At 42.1% G+C, this 26,305-nt stretch overlaps 1 protein-coding gene and 1 non-coding gene across 8 annotated transcripts in view; both read right to left on the bottom strand.

The window, feature by feature from the left end:
* Positions 1-6,490: 6,490 nt before the first annotated feature.
* Positions 6,491-26,305, bottom strand: part of csde1 (cold shock domain containing E1, RNA-binding) — a 122,488-nt gene continuing 102,673 nt past the window's right edge. For all 7 annotated transcript variants that reach the window (XM_068007249.1, XM_068007250.1, XM_068007256.1 and 4 more), the window contains 5 exons: positions 24,553-24,672; positions 22,538-22,716; positions 16,229-16,392; positions 13,642-13,774; positions 6,491-7,484 (listed from right to left, as the gene is read on the bottom strand). In XM_068007249.1, the coding sequence (XP_067863350.1) occupies positions 7,437-7,484; positions 13,642-13,774; positions 16,229-16,392; positions 22,538-22,716; positions 24,553-24,672 (644 nt within the window). In that variant the 3' untranslated portion in view covers positions 6,491-7,436. The remainder of the gene's footprint in view (positions 7,485-13,641; positions 13,775-16,228; positions 16,393-22,537; positions 22,717-24,552; positions 24,673-26,305) is intronic.
* On the bottom strand, positions 19,553-19,689 carry LOC137344752 (small nucleolar RNA SNORA14). The gene has a single exon (XR_010968457.1). It is a non-coding gene; the product is annotated as a small nucleolar RNA SNORA14 (small nucleolar RNA).

Genomic DNA, 26,305 nt, shown 5'->3' with positions numbered 1-26,305 from the left:
GAAAATAACTTGCTCTCTGATTTTTCCTGCCAAAGTGCATAACCTCACATTTTCCAATATTATATTGCATCTGCCAAATCTCCGCCCACTCACCCAGCCTGTCTATATCCCCTTGCAGGTTTTTTATGTCCTCCTCACTCTCTACTTTCCCTCCCATCTTTGTATCATCTGCAAATTTTGATATGTTGCACTCGGTCCCCTCCTCCAAATCGTTAATATAGATTGTAAAGAGTTGGGGACCCAGCACCGACCCCTGTGGAACACCACTGGTTACTGGTTGCCAGTCCGAAAATGAACCATTTATCCCAACTCTCTGCTTCCTGTTTGATAACCAATCCTCCACCCATGCCAGAATATTACCCCCAATCCCGTGATTTTTTATCTTAAGTAATAATCTTTTATGTGGCACCTTGTTGAATGCCTTCTGGAAGTCTAAATACACTACGTCCACTGGTTCCCCTTTATCCACCCTATACGTTATATCCTCGAAGAACTCAAGCAAATTTGTCAGACATGACTTCCCCTTCATAAAGCCATGCTGACTTTGTCCTATTAAATTATGCTTATCTAAATGTTCCGTTACTGTCTCCTTAATAATAGACTCCAAAATTTTACCCACCACAGATGTTAAGCTAACTGGCCTATAATTTCCAGCCTTCTGCCTACTACCCTTTTTAAATAACGGTGTTACATTAGCAGTTTTCCAATCTGCCGGGACCTCTCCTGAGTCCAGGGAATTTTGGAAAACTATCACCAAAGCATCCACAATCCCTACTGTCACTTCCCTCAAGACCCTAGGATGGAAGCCATCAGGTCCAGGGGATTTATCCGCCTTGAGTCCCATTATTTTACTGAGTACCATCTCTTGAGTGATTTTAATCGTATTTAGCTCCTCCCCCCCGAGAGTCCCCTGTTTGTCCAGTGTTGGGATATTCTTAGTGTCCTCTACTGTAAAGACTGAAACAAAATATTTGTTCAGCATTTTTGCCATCTCCATGTTTCCCACCATTAATTTCCCGGTCTCATCCTCTAAGGGACCTATGTTTGCCTTAGCCACCCTTTTTCTTTTTATATAACTATAGAAACTCTTGCTATCTGTTTTTATATTTTTTGCTAATTTCTTTTCATAATCTAACTTCCCTTTCTTAATCAATCCTTTAGTTACTTTTTGCTGTCTTTTGAAGAATTCCCAATCTTCTATCCTCCCACTAAGTTTGGCTACCTTATATGTCCTTGTTTTTAGTCGGATACTATCCTTGATTTCTTTACTTAGCCACGGATGGCTGTCATTTCTTTTACACCCTTTTTTCCTCAGTGGAATATATTTATTTTGAAAGTTGTAAAATAACTCCCTAAATGAACACCACTGCTCATGTACCGTCTTACCCTTTAATCTATTTTCCCAGTCCACTTTAATCAATTCCGCTCTCATACCATCATAGTCTCCTTTATTCAAGCTCAGTACGCTTGTTTGAGAATCAACCTTCTCACCCTCTAATTGGATATGGAATTCAACCATGTTGTGGTCGCTCGTTCCAAGGGGATCCTTAACTAGGACATTATTAATTAATCCTGACTCATTACACAGGACCAGGTCCAAGGTTGCCTGCCCCCTTGTAGGATCAGTTACATACTGCTCAAGAAATCCATCCCTGATGCACTCAATGAACTCGTCCTCAAGGCTGCTCTGCCCAATTTGATTTGTCCAGTTAATATGATAATTAAAATCCCCCATAATTATGGCTGTTCCCTTATTACATGCCCCGACTATCTCCTGATTAATACTTCTTCCAGCAGAGTTGCAACTATTAGGAGGCCTATATACTACGCCCACTAATGTTTTTTTTCCCTTATTATTCCTTATCTCCACCCAAACTGTTTCATTATCTTGATGCTTTGTCCCAATATCATTTCTCTGTATTACAGTGATTCCTTCCTTTATTAACATAGCCACCCCACCTCCCCTTCCTTCCTGCCTGTCCTTCCTGATTGTTAAATACCCTGGCATATTTAATTCCCAGTCGTTGTCACCCTGCAGCCATGTTTCTGTAATGGCCACAAGATCATACCCATACGTAGTTATTTGTGCCGTTAACTCGTCCATTTTATTACGAATGCTACGTGCATTCAGATAAAGAACTTTCAAATCTGTTTTGTGACGCTTAGTTCCTGCTTTTTCCTTTTTTAACACTTTACCTATTACTCCATACCTTCTGTCCCTTCCTGTTACGCTTTCCTCTCTCTCCCTGCTCAGGTTCCCAACCCCCTGCCACTTTAGTTTAAACCCTCCCCAACAGCACTAGCAAACACTCCTCCTAGGACAGCGGTCCTGGCCCTGCCCAGGTGCAGACCATCCGGTTTGTACTGGTCCCACCTCCCCCAGAACCGTTTCCAGTGTCCCAGGAATTTGAATCCCTCCCCCTTGCACCATTCCTCTAGCCACGTATTCATTTGAAATATCCTCCTATTTCTACTCTGACTAGCACGTGGCACTGGCAGCAATCCTGAGATTAGTACCTTTGAGGTCCTATTTTTTAATTTACCTCCTAACTCCCTATATTCTGCTTTTAGGACCTCATCCCCTTTTTTACCTATATCGTTGGTGCCTATGTGCACCACGACAGCTGGCTGTTCGCCCTCCCCCTCCAAAATGTTCTGTAGCCGCTCCGAGACATCCTTGATCCTTGCACCAGGGAGGCAACACACCATCCTGGAGTCTCGGTTGCGGCCGCAGAAACGCCTGTCTATTCCCCTTACAATTGAGTCCCCTATCACTATAGCTCTGCCACTCTTTTTCCTCCCAGCCTGTGCAGCAGAGCTACCCGTGGTGCCAGGAAGTTGGCTGCTGCTGCCTTCCCCTGATAAGTCATCCCCCCCAACAGCATCCAAAGTGGCATATCTGTTTGAGAGGGGGATGGACACAGGGGACCCCTGCACTACCTGCCTGCATCTCTTACTCTTCCTGGTGGTCACCCATTCACTTCCTGCCTGTATACCCTTTACCTGCGGTGTGACCAACTCGCTAAACGTGCTATCCACGAGTTTCTCTGCTTGTAAGGAGGCAGCAATTAGAGGGTAGCTGTGGGGGATTGAAGCCTGGCACAATGATATAACAGCAGGAAGGCACAGGAGTAGTGATGGGTCAGGGTAGGGATTTTGGGGGGTGGGGTTGGAAAAGTAGTTCATGTTAAGGGAAGAAATGAAAGGTGGCCTGACTGGATGATAGGAAGGAAACGGGAGGGAAATGCTTGAGAGGCAAAGAAAGAGGAAAGATAGAGGTGATGAACTTGAGACTGAAGTGACAGCCAAAATGTGCCTGTGATTTGGACACAGGGATTTCAAGTTATGTAGACATGGCATAGATTAGGAGAGATGATGTCCTGGTCATAAACAGAGGACAGGGAGGAGACTATATGAAAAAAAGTCCAAAATTAAGTTTGAGGTCCTGTGGTGGGACGAAGTTGACTGGTAGTCAGCTTGGACAATGATTTGTCGACACTCCAAGTTCAGAGAGTTGTGGAGAGGAAACCGGTCAAGGGGCAGCATATCAGTGGGTGTGTTCTCATTCTAAATCCTCTTAAAATACTAGTTTGACAGATCCACTGAGAGACTTGCACCATACTCATATCAAAAAAGGTCTGGGGAGTGTGTCAAGTCTTATTCAATACATGGCCTGGAAATGCCCATCTTATCCTGTCACGGAGTACTGTGCTTTCATAGAATCATAAAGGTTACAGCACAGTAGGAGGCCATTCAGCCCATCGAGTCCACACCGGCTCTATGCACGAGCAATCCAGCTAGTCCCACTCCCCTGTCCGATCCCTGTAGCTCTGCACATTTTTTCGTTTCATGTACTTATCCATTTCCCTTTTGAAGGCCATGATTGAATCTGCCGCCGCCGCTTCCTCGGGCAGTGCATTCCAGATCTCAAGGACCCGCTGTGTAAAAAAGTTTTTCCTCATGTCACCTTTGGTTCTTTTGCCAATCATCTCTGGTTCTTGACCCATCTGCCAATGGGAACAGTTTCTCTCTATCTAGACCATTCATGATTTTAAATACCTCTATCAAATTTCCTCTTAAACTTCTGTTCCAAGGAGAACAATCCCAGCTTTGCCAGTCTGTTCATGTAATTAAGTCCCTCATCCCTGGAACCATTCTAGTAAATCTTCTCTGCACCCTCTCCAAGGCCTTCACATCCTTCCTAAAGTGCGGTGCCCAGAACTGGACACAATACTTCCTTGCCTCTTATTTATAAAGCCCAGGACACCATATGCTTTTTTAACCGCTTTCTCAACCTGCTACCACCTTCAACGATTTGTGCACATATACCCCCAGATCTCTGTTCCTGTACCCCTTTTAGAATTGTGCCCTCCAGTTTATATTGCCTCTCATTTTTCCTTCCGAAATGTATCACCTCGCCTTTTTCTGCGTTAAACTTCATCTGCCACGTGTCCGCCCATGCCACCAGCATGTCTATATCCTCTTGAAGTCTATCACTATCCTCCTCACTGTTCACTACCCTTCCAAATTGTGTGTCATCTGCAAATTTTGAAATTGTGCCCTGTACTCCCAAGTCCAAGTCATCAATGTATGTGAAGAAAATCAGTGGTCCCAGCACCAACCCCTGGGGACCACCACCGTCCCTCCAGTCCAAAAAACCATTCACCACTGTTTCCTGTCACTTAGCCAATTCTGTATCCATGTTGCTATTGCCCCCTTTGCTCCATGGGCCACAATCTTAATAGCAAGTCTACCATGTGGCACTTTATCAAACACTTTTTGAAAATCCATATATACCAAATCAACTGCACTGCCCTCATCTACCCTCTGTTACCTCATCAAAAAACGATCATGTTGGTTAAACATGATTTGCCTTTAACAAATCCATGCTGGCTTTCCCTAATCAATCCACACTCGTCCAAGTGACATATCTGGCATATAATTGCTGGGTTTATCCTTACACCCTTTTTTGAACAAGGGTGTAACATTTGCAATTCTCCAGTCCTCTGGCACCACTCCACGTACCCAAGGATCTCTGGAAGATTATGGTCAGTACCTCCACAATTTCTCCCCAGACCAGATGACTTATAAGTACAGCTAGCCTTTCTAATACCTCCTTAACTTTTAGCCCATCCAGTGTCTTAACTATATCTTCCTTTACCGAGACTCTGGCAGCATCTTCTTCCTCAGCTTTGCCCACTGCCTCTAAGTAGATCTCCTTTATGGTCCCTAATTGGCCCCACCTCTCCTCTTACTACCCATTTACTGTTAACATGTCTGTAGAAGATTTTGGAAAATACTTAATTAAAAAAACCAGAGCTTGAATCTAGTTGTGTTGCAATGAGAATGCCATTTCATCTATGCCCAAACTCCCTTCAGATGGGCACACCCACTCCTACCAAACATAGGAGATGTTACTCAGGCTAGTGATAGGTGAAGAGCTGTATCTGTGACCACCACTGGAGAGTGGATACATGCTGGTTTATAACTACCTTTGGTTTTCTACCAACGCCATTCATCATTGTCGTGAGAAGTAAAGTAACAGAAGCCAACAAAAACATGCTACCAGCCCTCAACAACTGGACAATGCTATCAGGGCCTGAGCGTGCACTTAAAGGAATGCATCGTATTCTGGACCCAGTAAACTATTCGATTTGGATCGTGGTGGGTCCATCAATTAGGAGAGAGATGATGCCCTTGTCTGTCTCGAAATGGACAGGTTCAGAGGTAGGTGTAATTCGGATTTCTCAAATAGAGCATAAATCTTAATCATTCCAACCATGCTAAGGTCTGCTACAGTACCTCCATCACTTTCAGGAATGGATGGACATGTAGCTCTTGCTGCTTCAGATGTGCTGTCACTAGCAAAAGGCAGCTAGTCAGGTCAAAAGGCAGTATTCCAACATGGGGCATAACATACATCCCATTCACTCCCTAGATGTAAGTATGTATTGTTCAGATAATCTGTGGAACACCAGCCTCCCAGCTGCACCACCTGCATTATCTGTGACTATTTTGAACTGTCCTCTTTCTGCCTATCCTGGAGGTTCAAAAACCACCCCCTCAATTTTTGAGGGAGGTTTGTGGGAAACATTACAGTATCTGCCATTCCAAATCAAATCAATCACTTACTGTGAAAGTGCCTTTCTTCCCTCTTCCCTCTTCCCCACCCAACTCCCCAAAAAAGTAGAGCCCAATGTCAGGAAGTGACAGGCTGCTGGTGTAGATGGTGACATGCAGCAGGTGCTTTCTTTCCAGGACTCCATTGACCACCCTCATTGGGATGAAAGGCCACATTTTCTGCCTTATTTGTGTAGATTGTCTGCAATTTCTGCTGCAAAGCTCTTACTCGTACTTAAATTTATTAGTAATCTGAAGGCACAGCGTGCACTAAGTCAACCATCCAAGCTCAGGCAATGTAACCAATGAAAGAATTTCAGAATGAGTGTTCAGTGATCTAGGTGAAGAAAGTCCATTCGAGATTTCAAAATTTATGGTAAAACTTTTTATTCTAGTTTCTTTTTCATGACCATTAACAGGGACACAGGAGAAAGCCAGGTGTTTTTTTTTCCTTCTTGCAAGAACAAAGCAATCTCCCAGTTTAGACAAACCCCAAACTGTGAGCAGAGGCGAAAAAGAAACAGGGTACTGCCTCTGTCCCACATCAACATCAATTAAATTCCTGATCTTATTTGGTATAGGAACACAGACCAGTTATTTGATTACTAACGCTTGATATCAACTAGTCTCCCTGTTTCTATGCAAAAGGCATATATACAGTACCAACGATTAACATTTCCACCTTGATGCATTAATATACTTAAAAAAAAATCAGCCGTTTTCTTTTTCATTCGGCATTACACAGGGTGCCCTTTGTGGGAAATAACAGTGATATTTGTTTTTAGGCACAAATCTGTTAGTTTCTGGAATAGGGAAAAAGTGTTCCAAGGCTGCAGTGCTCCACAGCATCAACAAACTTGTACTGAAAGGTTTAATGAAAGCCAGCACTCATGGCACTCAAGTGTTTCAGTTGTATAGCTTTTTTTCACAGATTTTTTTTTCTCATTACTAACATATAAAGGCAAATAAACTTACAAATTTCAAATTAGCATTGATGTAAGATGCCGTTTGATTTTAAATCAAGCTCCTATAAGGTTGTGAAACTATAAGGCTTCCTGCTCATTCACTGCCCCAAGCCTGTGCGTTACCTTTTTTTTTGTATTTTTTTTTGTTTTTGCTTCATTTTGTACTTTTTTTTAAGCTTTTGATAAAAGCACAGACAAGTGGTAGAACTGAAGGTTTGCTTGAAAATAGATAAATTGTGTTCCATATCGGACTGGGAAACACAGAGGGTGGTGGAGGCAGACTAATCTTGCGTAAACCCTCCCCGAAGATACTGCATTGGGTAATGTGCTTGCTGGGGAAGAGAAAAGAAATCAATCGATGACTCCAGCTTGACGAATCTTTCTCTCTGCAGTAAATCCCTGTAAGAAAGACAGACAAACAAATGGTTAATTTCCCAAAGGTTCCTCTATCTAACTGGATACACCAGAACTAAGCTGTCAAATTTGGGCTTCAGAATTAAATTTTCATTGGTCAGAAGACTGCAGAGTTGGCCCAAAATCAATACAATAAAACTCAGGAATCAAATACTTCACACTTCAGAGCTACAGTCACTAAGCTTGTGCTGATCTTGAATACCTTTCAGCCTTCATTTGCAAGTCAAATAAGCAGCAGTAAATTTGATTACCAGCAAGAATAAACCAAATGTGCTATGCAGAAAGCAAATTCTCAATTCCAGTCAAATCACTGAAATGGTAGAAGGATCCTGCTCTCTTGAAGGCAATGACATGTACGTTTGGAATGTGATATGACAATTGTATTGTATGAATTGCTGCAAATTTTATGAATAAAGTATATATTTTTTGAAAACAATCTGTGGTTCCACAGGGACACGCTGTACAAATCTCCAGAGAAAAGGGGGGAAAAACCGTGCTCAACGTCACCCTCATCCTGATGGCCACTTGTGTGCGGCTGCATCAAGCTGTGCTTAGACCCTCGGTACGCAAACACGTGCTGAGGTTCTGTGTCCCCGGTGTTGCGAAGGATGGGCCTGGCTAGGCTGCTACGGAAGGCTCCAAGCCAGTTGGACCGTTCCGCCCCACCTGTCCTTTGTAGAAAAGTTTGTGCAGAAAAACCTTTGACCACAAGGCGATCAGCAAGTGGTCCACACGTAACGTCCTTGAGACCCTGCGGGAAAAGGAAATGGTGGATCCTGTCGGTTGGTTCCCCGAGCAGACTGTCAGTCATTTGGCAGAGCACCTCATCGCCAGAGCTTTCAAACAAGCATCAAGACATAGCTTGGCTGGTGGTGCGAAGGGCCCTTCCAGTCAGATCCTTCATGCACTCCCAGAGTCTCAGCACCACCACACGCTCTCTGAGGAGGCTGCGGTGGAGACGAGACAGTCACCCATCTCCCTCTGGAATGTGCCTTTGCAAAGAAGGTCTGGAGGGAGATGCAGTGGTATCTGTCCAAGTTCGTCCCGAGCAGTTCCATAACACAGGACTCTGCTCTACGGGCTGTTCCCGGGGACGCACACCGAGATGGACATCAACTGCTGCTGGAAGACCATCAATTCGGTGAAAGACGCCCTTTGGTCAGCCCGAAACTTGCTGGTCTTCCAGTGCAAGGAGTTGTCCTCGACCGAGTGTTGCAGACTGGCACATTCCAAGGTCCAGGACTGTATGCTGAGGGACGCGCTGAAGCTGGGTGCGGCCTCCGCAAAGGCTCTCATAGTAGTAGTTTACAACATGGAAACAGGCCCTTCGGCCCAACATGTCCATGTCGCCCAGTTTATACCACTAAGCTAGTCCCAATTGCCTGCACTTGGCCCATATCCCTCTATACCCATCTTACCCATGTAACTGTCCAAATGCTTTTTAAAAGACAAAATTGTACCCACCTCTACTACTGCCTCTGGCAGCTCGTTCCAGACACTCACCACCCTTTCAGTGAAAAAATTGCCCCTCTGGACCCTTTTGTATCTCTCCCCTCTCACCTTAAATCTATGCCCCCTCGTTATAGACTCCCCTACCTTTGGGAAAAGATTTTGACTATCTACCTTATCTATGCCCCTCATTATTTTATAGACTTCTATAAGATCACCCCTTAACCTCCTACTCTCCAGGGAAAAAAGTCCCAGTCTATCTAACCTCTCCCTGTAAGTCAAACCATCAAGTCCCGGTAGCATCCTAGTAAATCTTTTCTGCACTCTTTCTAGTTTAATAATATCCTTTCTATAATAGTGACCAGAACTGTACGCAGTATTACAAGTGTGGCCTTACTAATGTCTTGTACAACTTCAATAAGACATCCCAACTCCTATATTCAATGTTCTGACCAATGAAACCAAGCATGCCGAATGCCTTCTTCACCACCCTATCCACCTGTGACTCCACTTTCAAGGAGCTATGAACCTGTACTCCTAGATCTTTGTTCTATAACTCTCCCCAACGCCCTACCATTAACGGAGTAGGTCCTGGTCTGATTCGATCTACCAAAATGCATCACCTCACATTTATCTAAATTAAACTCCATCTGCCATTCATCGGCCCACTGGCCCAATTTATCAAGATCCCGTTGCAATCCTAGATAACCTTCTTCACTGTCCACAATGCCACCAATCTTGGTGTCATCTGCAAACTTACTAACCATGCCTCCTAAATTCTCATCCAAATCATTAATATAAATAACAAATAACAGCGGACCCAGCACCGATCCCTGAGGCACACCGCTGGTCACAGGCCTCCAGTTTGAAAAACAACCTTCTACAACCACCCTCTGTCTTCTGTCGTCAAGCCAATTTTGTATCCAATTGGCTACCTCACCTTGGATCCCGTGAGATTTAACCTTACCTAACAACCTACCATGCGGTACCTTGTCAAAGGGCTTTGCTAAAGTCCATGTAGACCACGTCTACTGCACAGCCCTCATCTATCTTCTTGTTTACCCCTTCAAAAAACTCAATCAAATTCGTGAGATGATTTTCCTCTCACAAAACCATGCTGACTGTTCCTAATCAGTCCCTGCCTCTCCAAATGCCTGTAGATCCTGTCTCTCAGAATACCCTCTAATAACTTACCCACTACAGATGTCAGGCTCACCGGTCTGTAGTTCCCAGGCTTTTCCCTGCCGCCCTTCTTAAACAAAGGCACAACATTTGCTACCCTCCAATCTTCAGGCACCTCACCTGCAGCTGTCGATGATTCAAATATCTCTGCTAGGGGACCCGCAATTTCCTCCCTAACCTCCCATAACGTCCTGGGATACATTTCATCAGGTCCCGGAGATTTATCTACCTTGATGCGCGTTAAGACTTCCAGCACCTCCCTCTCTGTAATATGTACACTCAAGACATCACTATTTATTTCTCCAAGTTCCCCAACATCCATGCCTTTCTCAAAAGTAAATACCGATGTGAAATATTCATTCAGGATCTCACCCATCTCTTGTGGTTCTGCACATAGATGACCTTGTTGATCCTTAAGAGGCCCTACTCTCTCCCTAGTTACTCTTTTGCCCTTTATGTATTTGTAGAAGCTCTTTGGATTCTCCTTTGCCTTATCTGCCAAAGCAATCTCATGTCCCCTTTTTGCCCTCCTGATTTCTCTCTTAACTCTACTCCGGCAATCTCTATACTCTTCAAGGGATCCACTTGATCCCAGCTGTCTATGCATGTCATATGCCTCCTTCTTCTTTTTGACTAGGGCCTCAATCTCCCGAGTCATCCAAGGTTCCCCACTTCTACCAGCCTTGCCCTTCACTTTATAAGGAATGTGCTTACCCTGAACCCTGGTTAACACACTTTTGAAAGCCTCCCACTTACTAGACGTCCCTTTGCCTGCCAACAGACTCTCCCAATCAACTTCTGTGGGGAAAGGCTACCGTTTAGAGCCTTCCCGCCATTGTATACCGAGGGGCTGCAATCAGATAAACCCCCTCGGGCAGAATGTAAAATACAAACTGATGTAATGTACCTGTAACGAATCTGTAATCAATAAGCTGTATTGATTGTAATGCAATGAGGCACCCTAGAGTGTCATGAACTGTAATTATGTACAATGATTAACTATTGTTGGAATTATATTTGAACTGTACTTTATGTATCTTGCAAATTGTATAATCTGTATTGTGTATATTTGAAATGTGATAATGACAACTGTATTGTTGCAAATTTTATGAATAAAGTATATTTTTTGAAAAAAATCTGTGGTTCCACAGGAGGCAGATCAACAGTCACTTACATGACCAATACTTATGTAATTCTAGATGCAGAGTGTCAGCAAGCTATTGACCATGAGATGGGGAAGAGGGCACCACAGTCCCACATGGTTCTAACCTTCCAGCAGAACCTATTGAATAGTCAGGAACAGGAATTACCCTTTATATAAATTTTTTTTTAAATCTCTCAGCCAAGGACACAACAGCCAATTGTGGTGCCCCCACTACAATCCCAGCTGAGCTCAGCACAGACAAAGGATCAAACCCAGGATAAGTATGGCTCAGTACCACATCACATGTTGTGTTTATCCAATGAGCTGTCAAGTGAGCCCTGTTTGTTTAATGAAATTCTTTGGAACCATGAAAGCTATTCTTCAGTGCAAAACATTAAACCTACGGGAGGATCTGTGCTGTGCACTAAATAAAATTCAAGGTTTAATTTCTCTATGCTAATCTGTTTTACAGGGCTCCCAGCTGCTCAGGGATTCTTATATGGATGAAAAACTAGCAGTTTTTTTTTGAAAGGACACTGAAGTTCATAAATTGGCATTAAAACAAAGACTAAAATCCCATTCTTCTGCCAATTTCAACCTGGTGTGTCTGCAGTCTATAACAGATGTCACAACTCCATTTTGCCTGCTACCCTCGAGTCCCACTCAAGCATATTCCTTTCCTCATACCTACAGCATTTATACACCAATTCATTGATTTTAAATAGATGCTGGAGTAAAGTGCTGCAATTCTTCCCTCGCCAGCAGAAACACCAGCATCCGCTGTAGCAGCTCAGAAAGAAAACATGAAAAAGGATGCTAAGAGGGAAGGTGAATGGACTGCTCAAATAAAACTACTACAGAGGGTAGTGAATTTTTGGACTGGACTTCCCTCAATAAACTTGTGGAGAAATCAACAGCTGTGTAACTCTAAACCATAGAGACGAAAAGGTCCCAGTTCCAATCTGAGCTATAATTGGCTTCAGTGCTCCTGGGCTTGGTGTCGAGAGAGAGAGAGAGAGGGGCGCAGTTTCCCTGCTCTTCATCCAGTGACCTCATAGAAAATGTAGTTGTGAGCATTGGGCATGGTCAAAAATCAAACCCCACTGAAATGCCCTCTGCAGTCACACAGTCTGGACTCATCATCTAAGGTCCACAGACCAGGAACTGCAGCTGAAATCTACTGTCAATATGCTTCCGTACATCTCTCAGCACATTCATTCATTAAGCCATTGGGAAAAAGGGGTGTATGCAAGTATTTGCATTGACATTGTGAGCAACTCAAAACAATCTTTGGCAAATTGTATTATTCAAATCAAAAATAGGCCTATGAAAAGGTTACTAGAGCCCAGTTAATAAAATATTTAATTTAGCTATGAAAGGCAAATTCCAGCTGTAGGTTCTTCAGCAACTCATTCACAATTGTTAGTTCATTCATAAAACAGATAACCCCATGCACAGGAGCACTTCAGTGCTTAGAGATGACTCGAAAATACAAAACTCGAGATTCCTTTTCAATCCATAATGACTCAGTGATTAAGTGCATCAGATGGTGTGATACTGAGTCAGACAGCAAGACCAAAGTTCAATTTTGTTCAATGCTGAGTTAACCAATTTCAGCTGAGGTGATAGTGAGTGCTACAAACTTGAATGTTCCCCAAGTTTTTTTTGGGGGGGGCGGGCAGGTGGCAATGTGGTTCCTGCTTCCAATTGCTTCTCCCCTGCTGTCAAAATGTACATGTCAGTGGTAAAGGATCACACCCAGGTTGATGCCACTGTTTCACCAACCACCTCTTTCCACCCCATCAACTGATTAGCCTGCTGACATTCACTGGCCTTTACTCAAAGCGAGGTGCTGGCATATGTGAAATTATATCTCAATAAAAGTCACTGTCTAAAGGGTGGAAAAGAAAAATGGGTCACAACCCATGTGGGCTGAAACTTTAGCACATTTAAAACAAACCTGCAGTATGTATATCAGTTATCAACAAAAAATAAAAGCTGCAACTATAACAGTTATACTCTTTAAAATGAACCGTTCTGGCATTTCCATTCTAAAATATACAATCTACAGCCTAAGCAATAATACACCTACATGATAAATTCTCAGGGCTGTTTTACTTGAAAAAAATGTTTGCATTTCTTAGCAGGATTTTTTTTAAAATTCTACAAATTTTAACAGATTACTGTAGTACACCACCAAAAATACATAGAATGTGTCTTAATTCCAAAACCATGATCCAAATCAATGTTCGGGAGAGAGATCGGTACAGAGTTAACTATTGTAATGTGGGGTTCCAATGTGTAATCACTAGCGCACAATAGGATGCAACTGATTTAAAATTAATCTCACCAGTTGACAACACTTACCTTTGTGTTATCGGGTCCCTTCGGCTGGCGAAGCACAACCAGTTTTGGCGCGCTTGAGTCATCCAAGGTGATGCTCTTCAGACGATGTACTAAACGGTCAGGACGTGGAGCTGCCACAGGCTTGATACCCTCACTAAGAAGAAATATACACCTTAATCTAGTGAAATTTATTACACATTATCACAATAAAGATTCCTAATGGTACATTTTGGCAGAACAGAAGCATTTATGGTAGGGTAGAGCCATTAGGGGCTAGAATTCTTCTCACTCGGCTTCAAATAACCCTGCAAACCAATGCCCAAATGAGTAGGGTGGTCCTAGCTAGATAAGCAGGAAGTGCTCTTCAAATGGGATCTTTTATGTCCACTTGAGGTAGACAGGGCTTCAATTTAACATCTCATTTGTAGTAGTGTGCTTAAGTATCTGGAGTAAGGCTTGAACTAATGACCTTCTGACTTAGGTGACACTTAATCAAGAGGCAGCACTCTCACCTCTGGTACTGCAAGCTACAGATGTTTAATATTCTGAAAGTGGGTGGTCCTAACCATGATAAAAATGATCTGGTTATGTTCAACAGTATTCTACCTTTCATAAATATGTGCTACGTGTTAAAGATTTTTTTAAAAAAGATTCCTTGATTTAAAATTGCCCTTGCCAATCAAGGAAGGTAGTTTCAAGGGTTTTAATTTCAGAATTCACCATTTTAACCAAAGTCGTAACATTTAAAAAAAATACAATGCGCATCTGAAACTGGTTTAGTAACAGAACAGTTGTCTCGATTGCATTGTACAATCGAGAAACAGTGCACAATATGTTTCGAGGCATCACGTTCTGTACCAAGTGCCCTTGACAGCCTATGCAGTGAGGATAGTGTGCATTGCTCCCCGCACACTGGACACAGTGATACTGGGAGATGCATGGAGGACACAGAAACGATCCAGCACTGTGATATGAAAATATAACAATCTTGGGAACACGAAATGCAGTGGTATTACCTCAAATCTATTTCTGAATTGATCTACAATCCAAACATTAAGTCGACAACTTCATTAGAGGGAAGTTGGTAAATACTTTGCTTTTCTTTTTATATACCGTAGACAAGGACAATACAGGGTTTTAGAACCACAGGCAGCAGGGAATACATTTAAATAGAATAACTACATTTGGCAATGTGAGCTCTCTGTACAGATGTTAATCTCAGATTATACAGCTCTATAGAAACCTTTTATTGAGTTTCCAGTGAAATTACAAACCAGAGCCTAAACATTTTGAAGGCAAGAAAACCAGAGGGCCCTAATAATGAATCATAGCTGAAGAATCAGCAAACAATCCTGCTACCATAATTTTGTAATCTCTACAGGCAGATTTTTAATGGTTTCCAACTCTGGATAATTTGGCAGTATTCTATTTAGATGCTTCAAATATTTTTTCTTCTTTCTTGTGTAACACCATTTAAAAAAAAATAAAAAGGCCACACACAAAAACGTGGTCACTCATGTTCCCATAGAAGTCCAGCATCACATTAATTTTCACTCAGGGGAAGAGGGCTGCAGTTTATTTTGAAACAAAAAAAAAAAGGCTGACCAGGTGACTCAGTGGGGTAGATCAATGAGACCAAGCTTCAATTGCCCTCTCGAGGGCAATTAGGGATGGCCTCGCCAGTGACGCCCACATCCCGTGAACGAATAAAAAAAAATCCATTCCACTGATTCCCGTGTTCGCTGACCTACATTGGCTCCTGGTCTGGGAATGCCTTGATTTTAAAATGCCCATCCTTCTTTTCAAATCCCTCCACGGCCTCGCTCTATCTCTAACCTCCTCCAGCCCTAGAACCTTCCGAGATCTCTGCGCTCCTCCAATTCTTGCCTCTTGCATAGCCCCGATTTTAACCGCTCCACCGTTGGTGGCCGTACCTTCAGCTGCCTAGGCCCTAAACTCTGGAATTCCCTCTCTGAACCCCTCTCTCCACCTTTAAGACACTCCCTAAAACCTACCTCTGACCAAGCTTTTGGTCACCTGTCCTAATGCCTTATGTGGCTTGACGTCAAATTTTGGTTGATAACGCTCCTGTGAAGTACCTTGGGACATTTGACTACGTTAAAGGCGCTATATAAATGTTGATGATCTCTGGTTGCTGCAAGGATCTTGGGTGAAATGAATGCGACAATTTCAACCCAATTACCTCAAACAAATTACCCAGAGAAAACTGTTTTTTTTTTGGGGGGGGGGGGGGGGGGGAAAAAAAAAAAGAGAAAGAGAAAGGAGAAAGCAGTTGGATGACCACCTGCACTTGAGCCAAGGCACAGTGATTTTTTTTTCGGAGTGGGGGAGAAGGAGATAACAGATGTGGATTTGCTATGGACCTAGTTTGACTTCAACAATGGCAGTCAAAATGGATTTACCCTAGTACAAAAAACTGAACAGGAAAAATGTAAACACAATCAAGTATGCAAATGCCATACTGCTCCTTTAAAAGCCTCTAATTTTAGTTCAATATCCAACAGTACAAATTATTGCACTCCTACCTGCAAAGAACATTCAGTAACATTTGGATATGAGGATTTATAGCAGTATACTAGAACCTTACCTGACACGGAATACATTGCAGGCACTACACTTTCCTGTACGTTGGTTTAAGATGACAGAGAACTCCACTTCATCTCCAGGCTGCAACTCCACACCATCCAACACCTCATTCACACGGAAGAACAGCTTTTTACCATCACCAACTTCATAGTTAATGAAGCCAAACTAGGAAAACACAGAAACAAGTCACCTTCACAGGAATTATACTGCAAATATTAACTCACTGGAATAACCACATTAGGCATTGTGCAGAAATCCAGTTCAGATTACAATGCTCTTCAGGAACCTTTTCTGTAGAGCAGCTTTCAGTGAAATTATAAAGCTACACATGAAAGCCAAAACATTGTGAAATGAGAAACTGAAGGGCCCCACTGATAACTGAAGCAGAAAAATTGTTTCTTACCAATTCTGAAATCTCCCATTGCTCATAATAGTCTCCAAATTCCAACCATGCAGGGAGGGGGCAAAAAGCCCGACAGCCTAGCAATTGATACATGTGGTTGCCACACAGACACCTGGGTACAGACGAAGTAAGTGGGACCAGGTAAAGAATTTGTCATTTTAAGTGGTTGTGGTTGGATTGCATAGCATTTGCAACATTAGTAAAGTGAAAATCAAAGTATAAATAAGGCAATTTTTGAAGTTAACTTTAATGAAGTAAAGTCACTATTTTTGCTCAACTACTTTGAGTGCAGCCTTTTCACAGGATTAAACAAAATAGCTCCAAAACTAACCTACACGTTGGTTTACACATTTTCTTCTGTAGGGCACTTAGAATTAAGATGAAATAAACTCAGTTCCATATAATTTTTTTTTAAAAGTGTAAAATGGTTAAGGTTTGTTTATTTTTCATCAGTGAAAAACTTGAGTGAACAGACCCTAAGATGGTATGCACTGGCTGGTGAAGGAGTGTCAAACGAGCACTACACAGATCTACTAGTGCAATCAGTGAAACTTATACTCCCAATACACCCTTTTCAAAAATGCAGTACAAATCGTATATTGCCATGGAAACCACTGCTGCAGTACGGGTTACTATGGGGTACCGTATTGGGAAAAAAGCTTCAAGGCAATTTTACGAAAATGAGGATCGGTCACTAAACTGTTATGAATATGATACAATCATTCTGATAAGTGTTCTCATTGGAGTATCTGTGTTCTAGTTATGGAGCATCCATGATTTAAAAAACTGTACACAAGTGATCTCACATTTGGAATGCAGTGAATCGTCAAGGTTTCTGCATGTCTATGGTAGGCCCGGCAAATTACAATCTCATGCTGGTCAAACGCTTTAAAGATGTTTTAAATAAAATTATGGAATTGCTCACGTAACAAAATCTTCAAACTCTATATATGCTAGGAGGTTCCCTTCTGTACCGAAAAGCACGAACTTAATACAGCAGGTAGCACCATCTATACTTTAAACAATCAAATCTTAAAAAGCATCAAGATTCATGTAGTTTTAAGTAAACTGTAGTACACATCTGCAAATTATAAATATTTCAGTAACTTCTACCAAACAACATTCTCTGGTTGAAAGGCAGCAACCAACATGCTCACAAATATTTGCCATTAACTGGGGCACGGGTACTTAACACCCGACTTTTTCAGATGGAAGCACCTTATTTTAGCTTCCCTCCTTCCAATGTCCCTCCCAAGATCAGGAATGCTGATATGAAACTGCATGGGTACACTATACCAATGCACAAACCTTCATTACATGTACTTCAATTCTTTGACATTCTATTTAATTACACAGCTCAAACCAGTGTTAACAGATCTCACTGACCAACATGCACCCTCCCTGTATAGGTGGGACAGGTACAGCCAACAGGGAAAGTCTGCCCTTCCTTCCATTTTTGAAGGTTTTATAACGGGCACACAGATCCATGGCTCCTACTCAGTAGAAATCAGGGTAAAGAGCAATGGTTGGCAAGAATACTCAGAGGATGATACTGATCTCCATTTTGCTGCAAAAGATGAAAAATACTGCAACACTGATACAATGGACAAAAAGATGTTTTCTAGCCAGAAAGAGTAAAGTGGGTAATAAGTAATAACCACTTAACAGCTGTGGACACTAATGCTATAAACCCGCAGTTAGTAACTGGTGAAGTGGGAGCTAGTATCAGCAGTCACCAAGGGAAAGGGGGCAAGTTTTGTCAAGATGATTCAGAGGGGTTTCAGTTTTGAACAAACACTTCAAAATCTACCATTTTACCATTACAGCAAGCCTCCCTGTTTTCAGCTGAAGATAGACTGATGCAAGCACATCCTTCAGGCCAATGGACATCACTGTATTTTGCAAGATAATGCATAAATAGGTCATCTATTTATGGATTAGGATCTAAAACATTGTTTTACTTCTGTTGTATACAGCATCCCTCTTGAAAGGATGAGAGCGCAAACGGTACTCTGATGTTTGCATGATCAGTGACTAATAGCCAGTGTTACAAATGTGGGTTTGCTGCAGATATCTACTTGGTTAAGTGGTCCGATCATCTGCTTCTTTCGAACGCTGACTCCCACTGCCCTATATCTACTAGCCCAGTAGCAGGACCCAGGAGTGTAAGCGAACCTCAAGTGCTCTAGACTGGATCCCCATGTCTTACACACATGTAGTCTTTCAATCTCCCCAAAGTCAGACTGAGTTAACACTGGATGAAGCAAAGTTAGATTTGAATTGTAAACAGTTTTATTTCAATAGTAGGTAAAACATAGATCAATGAGATTGAAGAGAGTTGCTTAAACAGACATTGGACCAATTGTATCATCTACTATTACAAAAATAAAGAACATGCGAACACTCGCTCACTTTGGTGGGTTGTCTTATTCAACTTGAAAAAACAATCGCTCCCTGTAGCCTGACCGGGAGCCTACAGCAGAGGTACTCTTCCCTTTGCAGCCTTTCTGGTGTCTGAGCCCAGGTTTTTAAAAGCCTTTCTTCAAAGACTAGTAGAGATCAAGAGTCTGCTAATACCAAGGTGCTACAGGTCTTCCTGAATGGTCAAATACTACTAACAATTTGGCCATTGTTTGGGATCTATGCAAAACAACTGCTTAATCTGCATTTTAAATACCTCAATCATAGAAAACTTTGGAGTGCTTCCATCAGCATTTGGTGTGGTCAGTGTAACAGTAACACTGTGCCACACAGTGGCTGTAAAATACCATCTCGTGAACCTTGCATATGCCAGCCACAACAACATCCATTTCCTTTCTTGCAGTTCCTAATGCGTTGCATGTTTTTCAGTGCAATATTAGCAACAGTCTCCTGTCACCTATGAAAAAGCACATCTACAGTTCAGCTGCTCCTTTATAAAAGAGTTGTCAGAGATGTGAAATAGTGAAAAGCACAAGTGAAGCTCTGCACTTTGGAATTCTCTGGCACTTTCATTTAGCATTCCTTCTTGTCCTGGTCATTGATTAAAAAGCACCACCAGGGGGTTTAAGAGAATGCAGCTTGGTAGTTGCAGCCTGCACATCCCTATCCACAGCTCCTTCGCACTTAGCATCCAGGCCTCCAGGAACGACATTCAAACACTGGGGCGGTGTGTGCACGGGTTAAAGGATAGACAAACCTAGGATTGTGGACAAGCAATCTTCAAGCAGCCGAGAAAATAATAGTGCAACATTTACACCACTGTCACTGTCACCTGTTCCCCTCACCATGACTGCCGCCAAGACTGTACCAGAGCACCTCGCTGTAACGTCCCCCCTTCCCCACAACACTCCACACTGATGCATTCCTCAGTATCCTATCTGTTCTGTTTACCACTTTCAGCAAAAGATAGTGCAATCAGAAGGCAATCTGTTTCCCAGAATCTTTCCCCCTCCCCATTGTGCACAGAGCACTCATTATAGACTCATACAATGCATGTCGATATCACACGCATCCTCAAACAACCAAATGGTGAGAAGCACTGCGCTGAGTCTCAAGCACACTGATGCACCACTCCACAACAAAAGTGCCAGCAGACCCAATCTCTGCTAAGGCTCAAACACGGACCCGTGTGTTAATGCCACATAAGGAGATGTCAACAGCTTGTACAAACTGAAAACAGCACCTAAAGCTGAACACCACGTTCACTCCACTAGTTGTCTGCCTACGGGTCCAACACTCAGCAAGGGGATGGGCCAAAAGGATAACACATTTTAGGCAACTTTTGCTCAGAATACATATCAAAAACTGCTCATGTGCAAAGAGTCCTGAATCATGACCATCTGAGAACTGATTTGAGTCAGCAGTTGACATCTATTCAATGTTGCCTCACAGCCAGAACCGCAAGTGAACATGGTGAAGTCAACACTAGTTCGCAAATTACCAGGCCTCATTATAAAAAGCTTCCTATTAATTGGGTTCAAACCCCAGTCCCAGCAGCGACAGACAGCAAAAGCCAGTCAACCCATTGCAGCATCCAGTTACCCACTTTCCTTTCAAGATTCCTGCCCCCATGGTTACCGGTGGTCCCTCTTATTCAGCAACAGCTTAGGACATGAAATAGCAAACCTGTGAAATTTAGATAAACTAAAGCTTTATCACTGTCTTAGCCACTCAAAATTTTACTCCATACATGAATATTCATAGCTGTGGACATGAACCGATTTATCTTGTTACCTCTCCTGAAAACAGTGACTTATACTGGTACATTTCTACAGGGTGTTAGAGGAGATAGTTACTTACGAATGTGCTGTCACACCGTAGCCTAATTGTGTTCTCACTTTTTAAAAAAAAATTCGTTCATGGGATGTGGGTGCCGCTGGCAAGGCCAGCATTTATTGCCCATCCCTAATTGCCCTCAAGAAGGTGGTGGTGAGCCGCCTTCTTGAACCGCTGCAGTCTGTGTGGTGAAGGTTCTCCCACAGTGCTGTTAGGTAGGGAGTTCCAGGATTTTGACCCAACGACGATGAAGGAACAGCGATATATTTCCAAGTCGGGATGGTGTGTGACTTGGAGGGGAACGTGCAGGTGGTGTTGTTGGCCTTTTAGATGGCGGAAAGGCTTTGGGGAGTCAGGAGGTGAGTCACTCACCGCAGAATACCCAGCCTCTGACCTGCTCTTGTAGCCACAGTATTTATGTGGCTGGTCCAGTTAAGTTTCTGGTCAATGGTGACCCTCAGGATGTTGAGGGTGGGGGTTTCGGTGATGGTAATGCCATTGAATGTCAAGGGGAGGTGGCTAGATTTTCTCTTGTTGGAGATGGTCATTGCCTGGCACCTGATACTAACACATGCACTTTCAGCAAACGGGACAGTTTTCGCAGTAATGATCTTGGCTGATTTTTCCCTCTCCCTCCTCCTCTCCCAACATTGTTGCCCTAGCTCAATCTGGGTAACAGACTATGAACCAACACTGGGATCTTCCTAGTCACCATACCATGTAGTACATTGATTCCCTGAGCTATCAGACACATGTACAAGATAAAGGGAAGCCATTTGTAGCAATACCTACGTAAATTATTAGCTTTTTAGAAAGAAATATTGCAGCACACCCATTTCCAAAGCTCATCTGTTCTGCTGTTTTAGTGAATGAATCTGTTGGACCCATCTCAAGGGTCATTCGCTTATGACAATGGACTTAGGCACTTTGCAACATGTTTGTAAGCGACTGTGGGCATTTTGTGTTTCCTCCAATTACTTACTAAAATTTACTAAAAATAAGTCAGTAAAGCAACAGTAAAAAGTTCAACCCTCAGTTATCAAGCAGATACATTACAAGAGAATCTTCCCCACACCAAGTCACTGCAGTGTATCTGCTTCACTGAAATTGTATACACAGCTGTAACACAATTAAAATATATAAAAACTAGATTGTTAGTTAACTAGTTAATTACTTACTTCAACACTAAAATAATGTAGTTATAGCTCAAGTGTCTGTCATTTTTTTAAAAAAGTGAACGTCAATTTGTAACTGTATGCAAGGGCTTTGAGGGAGCAAGTGTATTTTCCTATTGCTGATCACGCAGCTTCCTCCAGCTGTGGACTTGTCCACAATAACTATCCAGGTCACAAGTCAAGTGATGCAAGATAGAAAGTGCCTGTCTCTCCTCACACACCCAACTCAGGTAGGTATACAGGTACAAGAGAATTTTAGGACAGTCTAAATGGTCTAATGTTTTTGTGGACAGTGCCTCACTCCAGGAGACACAAACAATTTATATTTAAAGCTGGTGCAATCTGAAACAGAATTAACAACGTGAAGTGTCTGAAATTCAACTACCCCAAGAGGAAAAATACTAGAAAGCCCTAGTATCCACTTAAAATGAAATAAATCACACAATCTAGAACAGTTACTGATACTAGCTCTTACCTGGTCTTTTACGCAGTCCACAGTGCCTTTCCGTAAAGGTGTAGCATCGTAGGCCAATTTCTGTCCTGTTTGGGCCACAGTGCATAGCTGGAACTTGATGGTCTCTCCCTTCTGAAGGCAATCTGTTTTGTTTGCCAGACTGACGATGCCAAAAGGATATACTTCTCCTTTCATAGCCCCTGCAAGGACATACCAACCCCTCAGTACTCAACAGCTTACATTTTTTTTTCAGCACATGTTATGTGCAAAAGCACTACTTCATGATGGCTTCATTTTTGAAGCATGACATTAATCTACTTTCAGATCCATTCTTGGCTTAGTAGGTAAATGCACTGTGTAATGTGTGCGCGCTAAGCCATATAGACCAGAAAATGCCAGGCTCAATTCCCAACACAATTGCCTTCTGCATCCTGGTCTAGGGAGTGAAAAAAAGTCGCAGCCAGGACTCCCATTCCCTTTTATTGAGTGACCCCCTACTGGAAAGTGCAGACATTGGGTGAGGACAGATCAGGGTTGACGTCCACAAGGAACGGCTCAGTGACTATTCAGTGTCTAGTCTCACATTAAAAATGGCCACTTGGGCATAGCAAGAGTCAACATCGTTACAAGAAAAAAGAGGGAGAAGCAAAATTCCATTATTAGCAGAAACAAGGAGAAACAAAAAAAGGACAGCGTTAATACTCCAATGAGCTTCATGAATACGAGGTAGGAAAAGGCTTCCCAGTGAGGTAGGAACTTCAAAGCTCGAGTCACCCTAGGGTCCTCGGGACACCTGAACTCAACTCAGGATGGCAAAATCCTTGCAGATCATTTTCCTGTGTCACTAAATAATGTACAGGGGTGACTTGAAAAAAGCTGCACATCTACTAGGAAAACAGACAGCCCCATTAATTTGATTTTCAAGTTGAGTGGCTGTGCATGCCCCAAATTTGATGATAAAGGATCTGATAGAGAAGTACTCATGCACTGAAGGATACAATTCTACTTTGGGCACTTATCCTAATTTCTTTACTATTAGAACTTTTAGTACTCCAATGCAAATTGAGCAATCAAACTTTTCAAAAATAACATGCATTTATATAGCAACTTTAATGGTAAAAAACATTGCAAGATGCTTCAGAGATGCAATCAGAAATGAATGGATGCTGGGGCAAAGAGGGGTGACTAAAAGTTTGGTCAGAGATGGATTTTAAGGAAAATCCTAAAGGAGGGCAATGGAGAGGCTTAAGCAAAGTGGGCGGCCTAAGTGGCTGTAGGTCACCAATGGTGGGGGAAAGCACAAAAAAGGTCAGAGTTGGAGGAACGGACAGCTTTGTTTGGGGTGGCGGGGGTGGTTGGCGTTTGTAGGGCTGCAGGAGGTTAGAGAGATAGGGAGGGGCGAAACCATGAAGCGATTTAAACAAGAGGATGCGAATTATAAATGTGTTGGGGGGACCGAAAGCCAATGTAGGTCAGCAAGGACAGGAGAGATAGCTGAGCAGGACTTGATGCAGGAGTTTTGGATGAGACACTGACCAGGAAGGCATGCAGATAGTAGAGTCTGAAGATGACACATATGAATGAAGGTTTTAACAGCATGGATAGACTAGAGATTTTTTTTAAAAAAGAATGAAGCTCTGTTTTTGTAATGTGTCAAATATTTGAATTTTTACTTTAAGGGAATTTGGAGGGAAAGAGAGGTCGAATTTAAATTTAAAGATTGAGCCTAGAGATGATCTTTTATTGATCTGAAAACTGAACACAACACAAAAATGATTGACTGTTCATTAACCAGCAACCAAGAGGTGAATTACAGCTATTATTACTATAATACAGATTGACAGAGTGGTCATCTTAGTCATTTTGCTTTTCTGAACCATACAGATCTTTAAGTTTGGCCCTGAATTTCCCCTAATTCACCATCACATATAAAATCCTTTAATTTACAAATTGATGCTTAGCAAAGTTTTAGGTATGATTCGCACACCAGTGCAGGCATTTCAAGAGAAAGCGTAGTTGCTCTAACAGAAACTCACCCTCCTCTGTAACCTCAATAAGTCCCTGATACTCTGCTTGCTGTGGATCCACACTGCGTAATGGCCTCATCACTTTACCAGTATAGACGGTTGGATACACTTCATCACTTGGACCATTCACTGTAAAGAAAAAAATTCAAGCTGTGAGGCATAACCTATTGTCACAACAACTATTTTAATTATAGACAGCTGACCGCAATAAAAGCTGGGAATCTGAAATGGGGCAGAACTACATGCAGCAATATGAATCACATTTTTCCAGGGTACTTCTAACCAGTTCTGAAGCATTAAACACTAACAAAGGGCAAATGGCAGATACACATGGTCTGCAATCTTCCTTTGTAATACTTTGAAGTGAGATGAGCCAAGGATACTACATTCTACTTTAATCCTGTTCTTTCTGGAATTAATCCTGGTCCAAGATAAAATATTAATGTCATCCTAAATTATCTTATAACTAACAAACAATTCAGATAAAAGGTCACAATAATAGTACAACTTAAGTTAAATGGGAACACAACATTGTGCCTCATACTATTTGTACGCTTTTATCCCACTAAATGAATCTCCAATCTTTCCTACTTTTACAATGCCAGCAAAATCACCTCAGCAGATTCTGATTGAAGAGAGAGTTTCCACTTTGGCACTACTAGAACATGCTGGAAATGAGAGTCAGGAAACCCTGCGCCCTAGCCTGTCAATTACTTTCAATAGATGAAAAATCAGGGAGGGATTTCCAATTCCCCAATACTGTGCACTTGAGAACCGAAGCAGAAAATCTCTGCTATAGATCAAAGATGCCTAATACGGATTCATGCCCAATATTGGTTGCCTTAAACAAAACAATTTTTGGTCTGTCTTTCTTTATAAAAAGCAAAAGTTTGGCAAAACTCATTTATGATGGTCACCTGTGCAAATCTACAGGTTCTCATACTCTTCTTGCCAATTTTGCCCCTCCTAAAAGGCTTTTAACTTATTACTGGGTTATAGGCAGGAGGCAACATCCAGTACCATATCAAAGAGGTCATTGGTCATGCACAAGACTTCAATGAGTGCAAGCAAGCTATTCAAACACAAAAGGCATCACATTGGAGCCCAATTCTATCAAGGACTGTCAGTCATTTTTACTGTTAATTAAAAAACTTTTTTTCCCCCCCAGGTGTTTCATTTTATTCTTGGCATCAAAAATATAAAATCAGGGGGAAAATGAGAGCCCATAAAACCAGTGTAAGCTCAAAATAAGACAGTACAGTCAGTTTTTGAACATCACTGAACTTCAAGAAAAAGCAAGCAAGCAACTAACTAAGCACAGCTAAGTTAAAGGAAACCCACAGATAGCTACACACATCAGACACCCCTTTGATGGGACTCTGCTGTTCCAAATGTAACAAGTTTCCAGGATCTCTCAATTTTAATAGTAAAATACATTTATAGTGGGTCAAATTTGAGTGGAACAGGGCCCCTGGGACTAATGAGATTGAAAGATTGTGAAATTAACAGCGTAAGGACTGAAAAGGAATTGTAAATTAGAGTGGGTGAATTCAACGTCAAATCATGGAAAGAAAGATTGGAGGGGAAAAAATTTTTTAAAAATTATTTCTGAAATCTCCAATTAAAACCTGAAGAAATGAGTCTCCACACTTTTAATAGTTAATTTTCAGTGCCAGAGGTTAAAAAAGGTACCTAGACTGGAATGGACAAGACTTAACTTTCTGTGACGAGTTTAGTTTGTATCTTCCATGCAAATACAGCA

This window comes from Heptranchias perlo, chromosome 27 (assembly GCF_035084215.1).
Source record: "Heptranchias perlo isolate sHepPer1 chromosome 27, sHepPer1.hap1, whole genome shotgun sequence".
NCBI lineage: Eukaryota > Metazoa > Chordata > Chondrichthyes > Hexanchiformes > Hexanchidae > Heptranchias > Heptranchias perlo.
The sequence above is the reverse complement of the archived record's forward strand: the minus strand, read 5'-3'. Positions and strand labels throughout refer to the sequence as shown.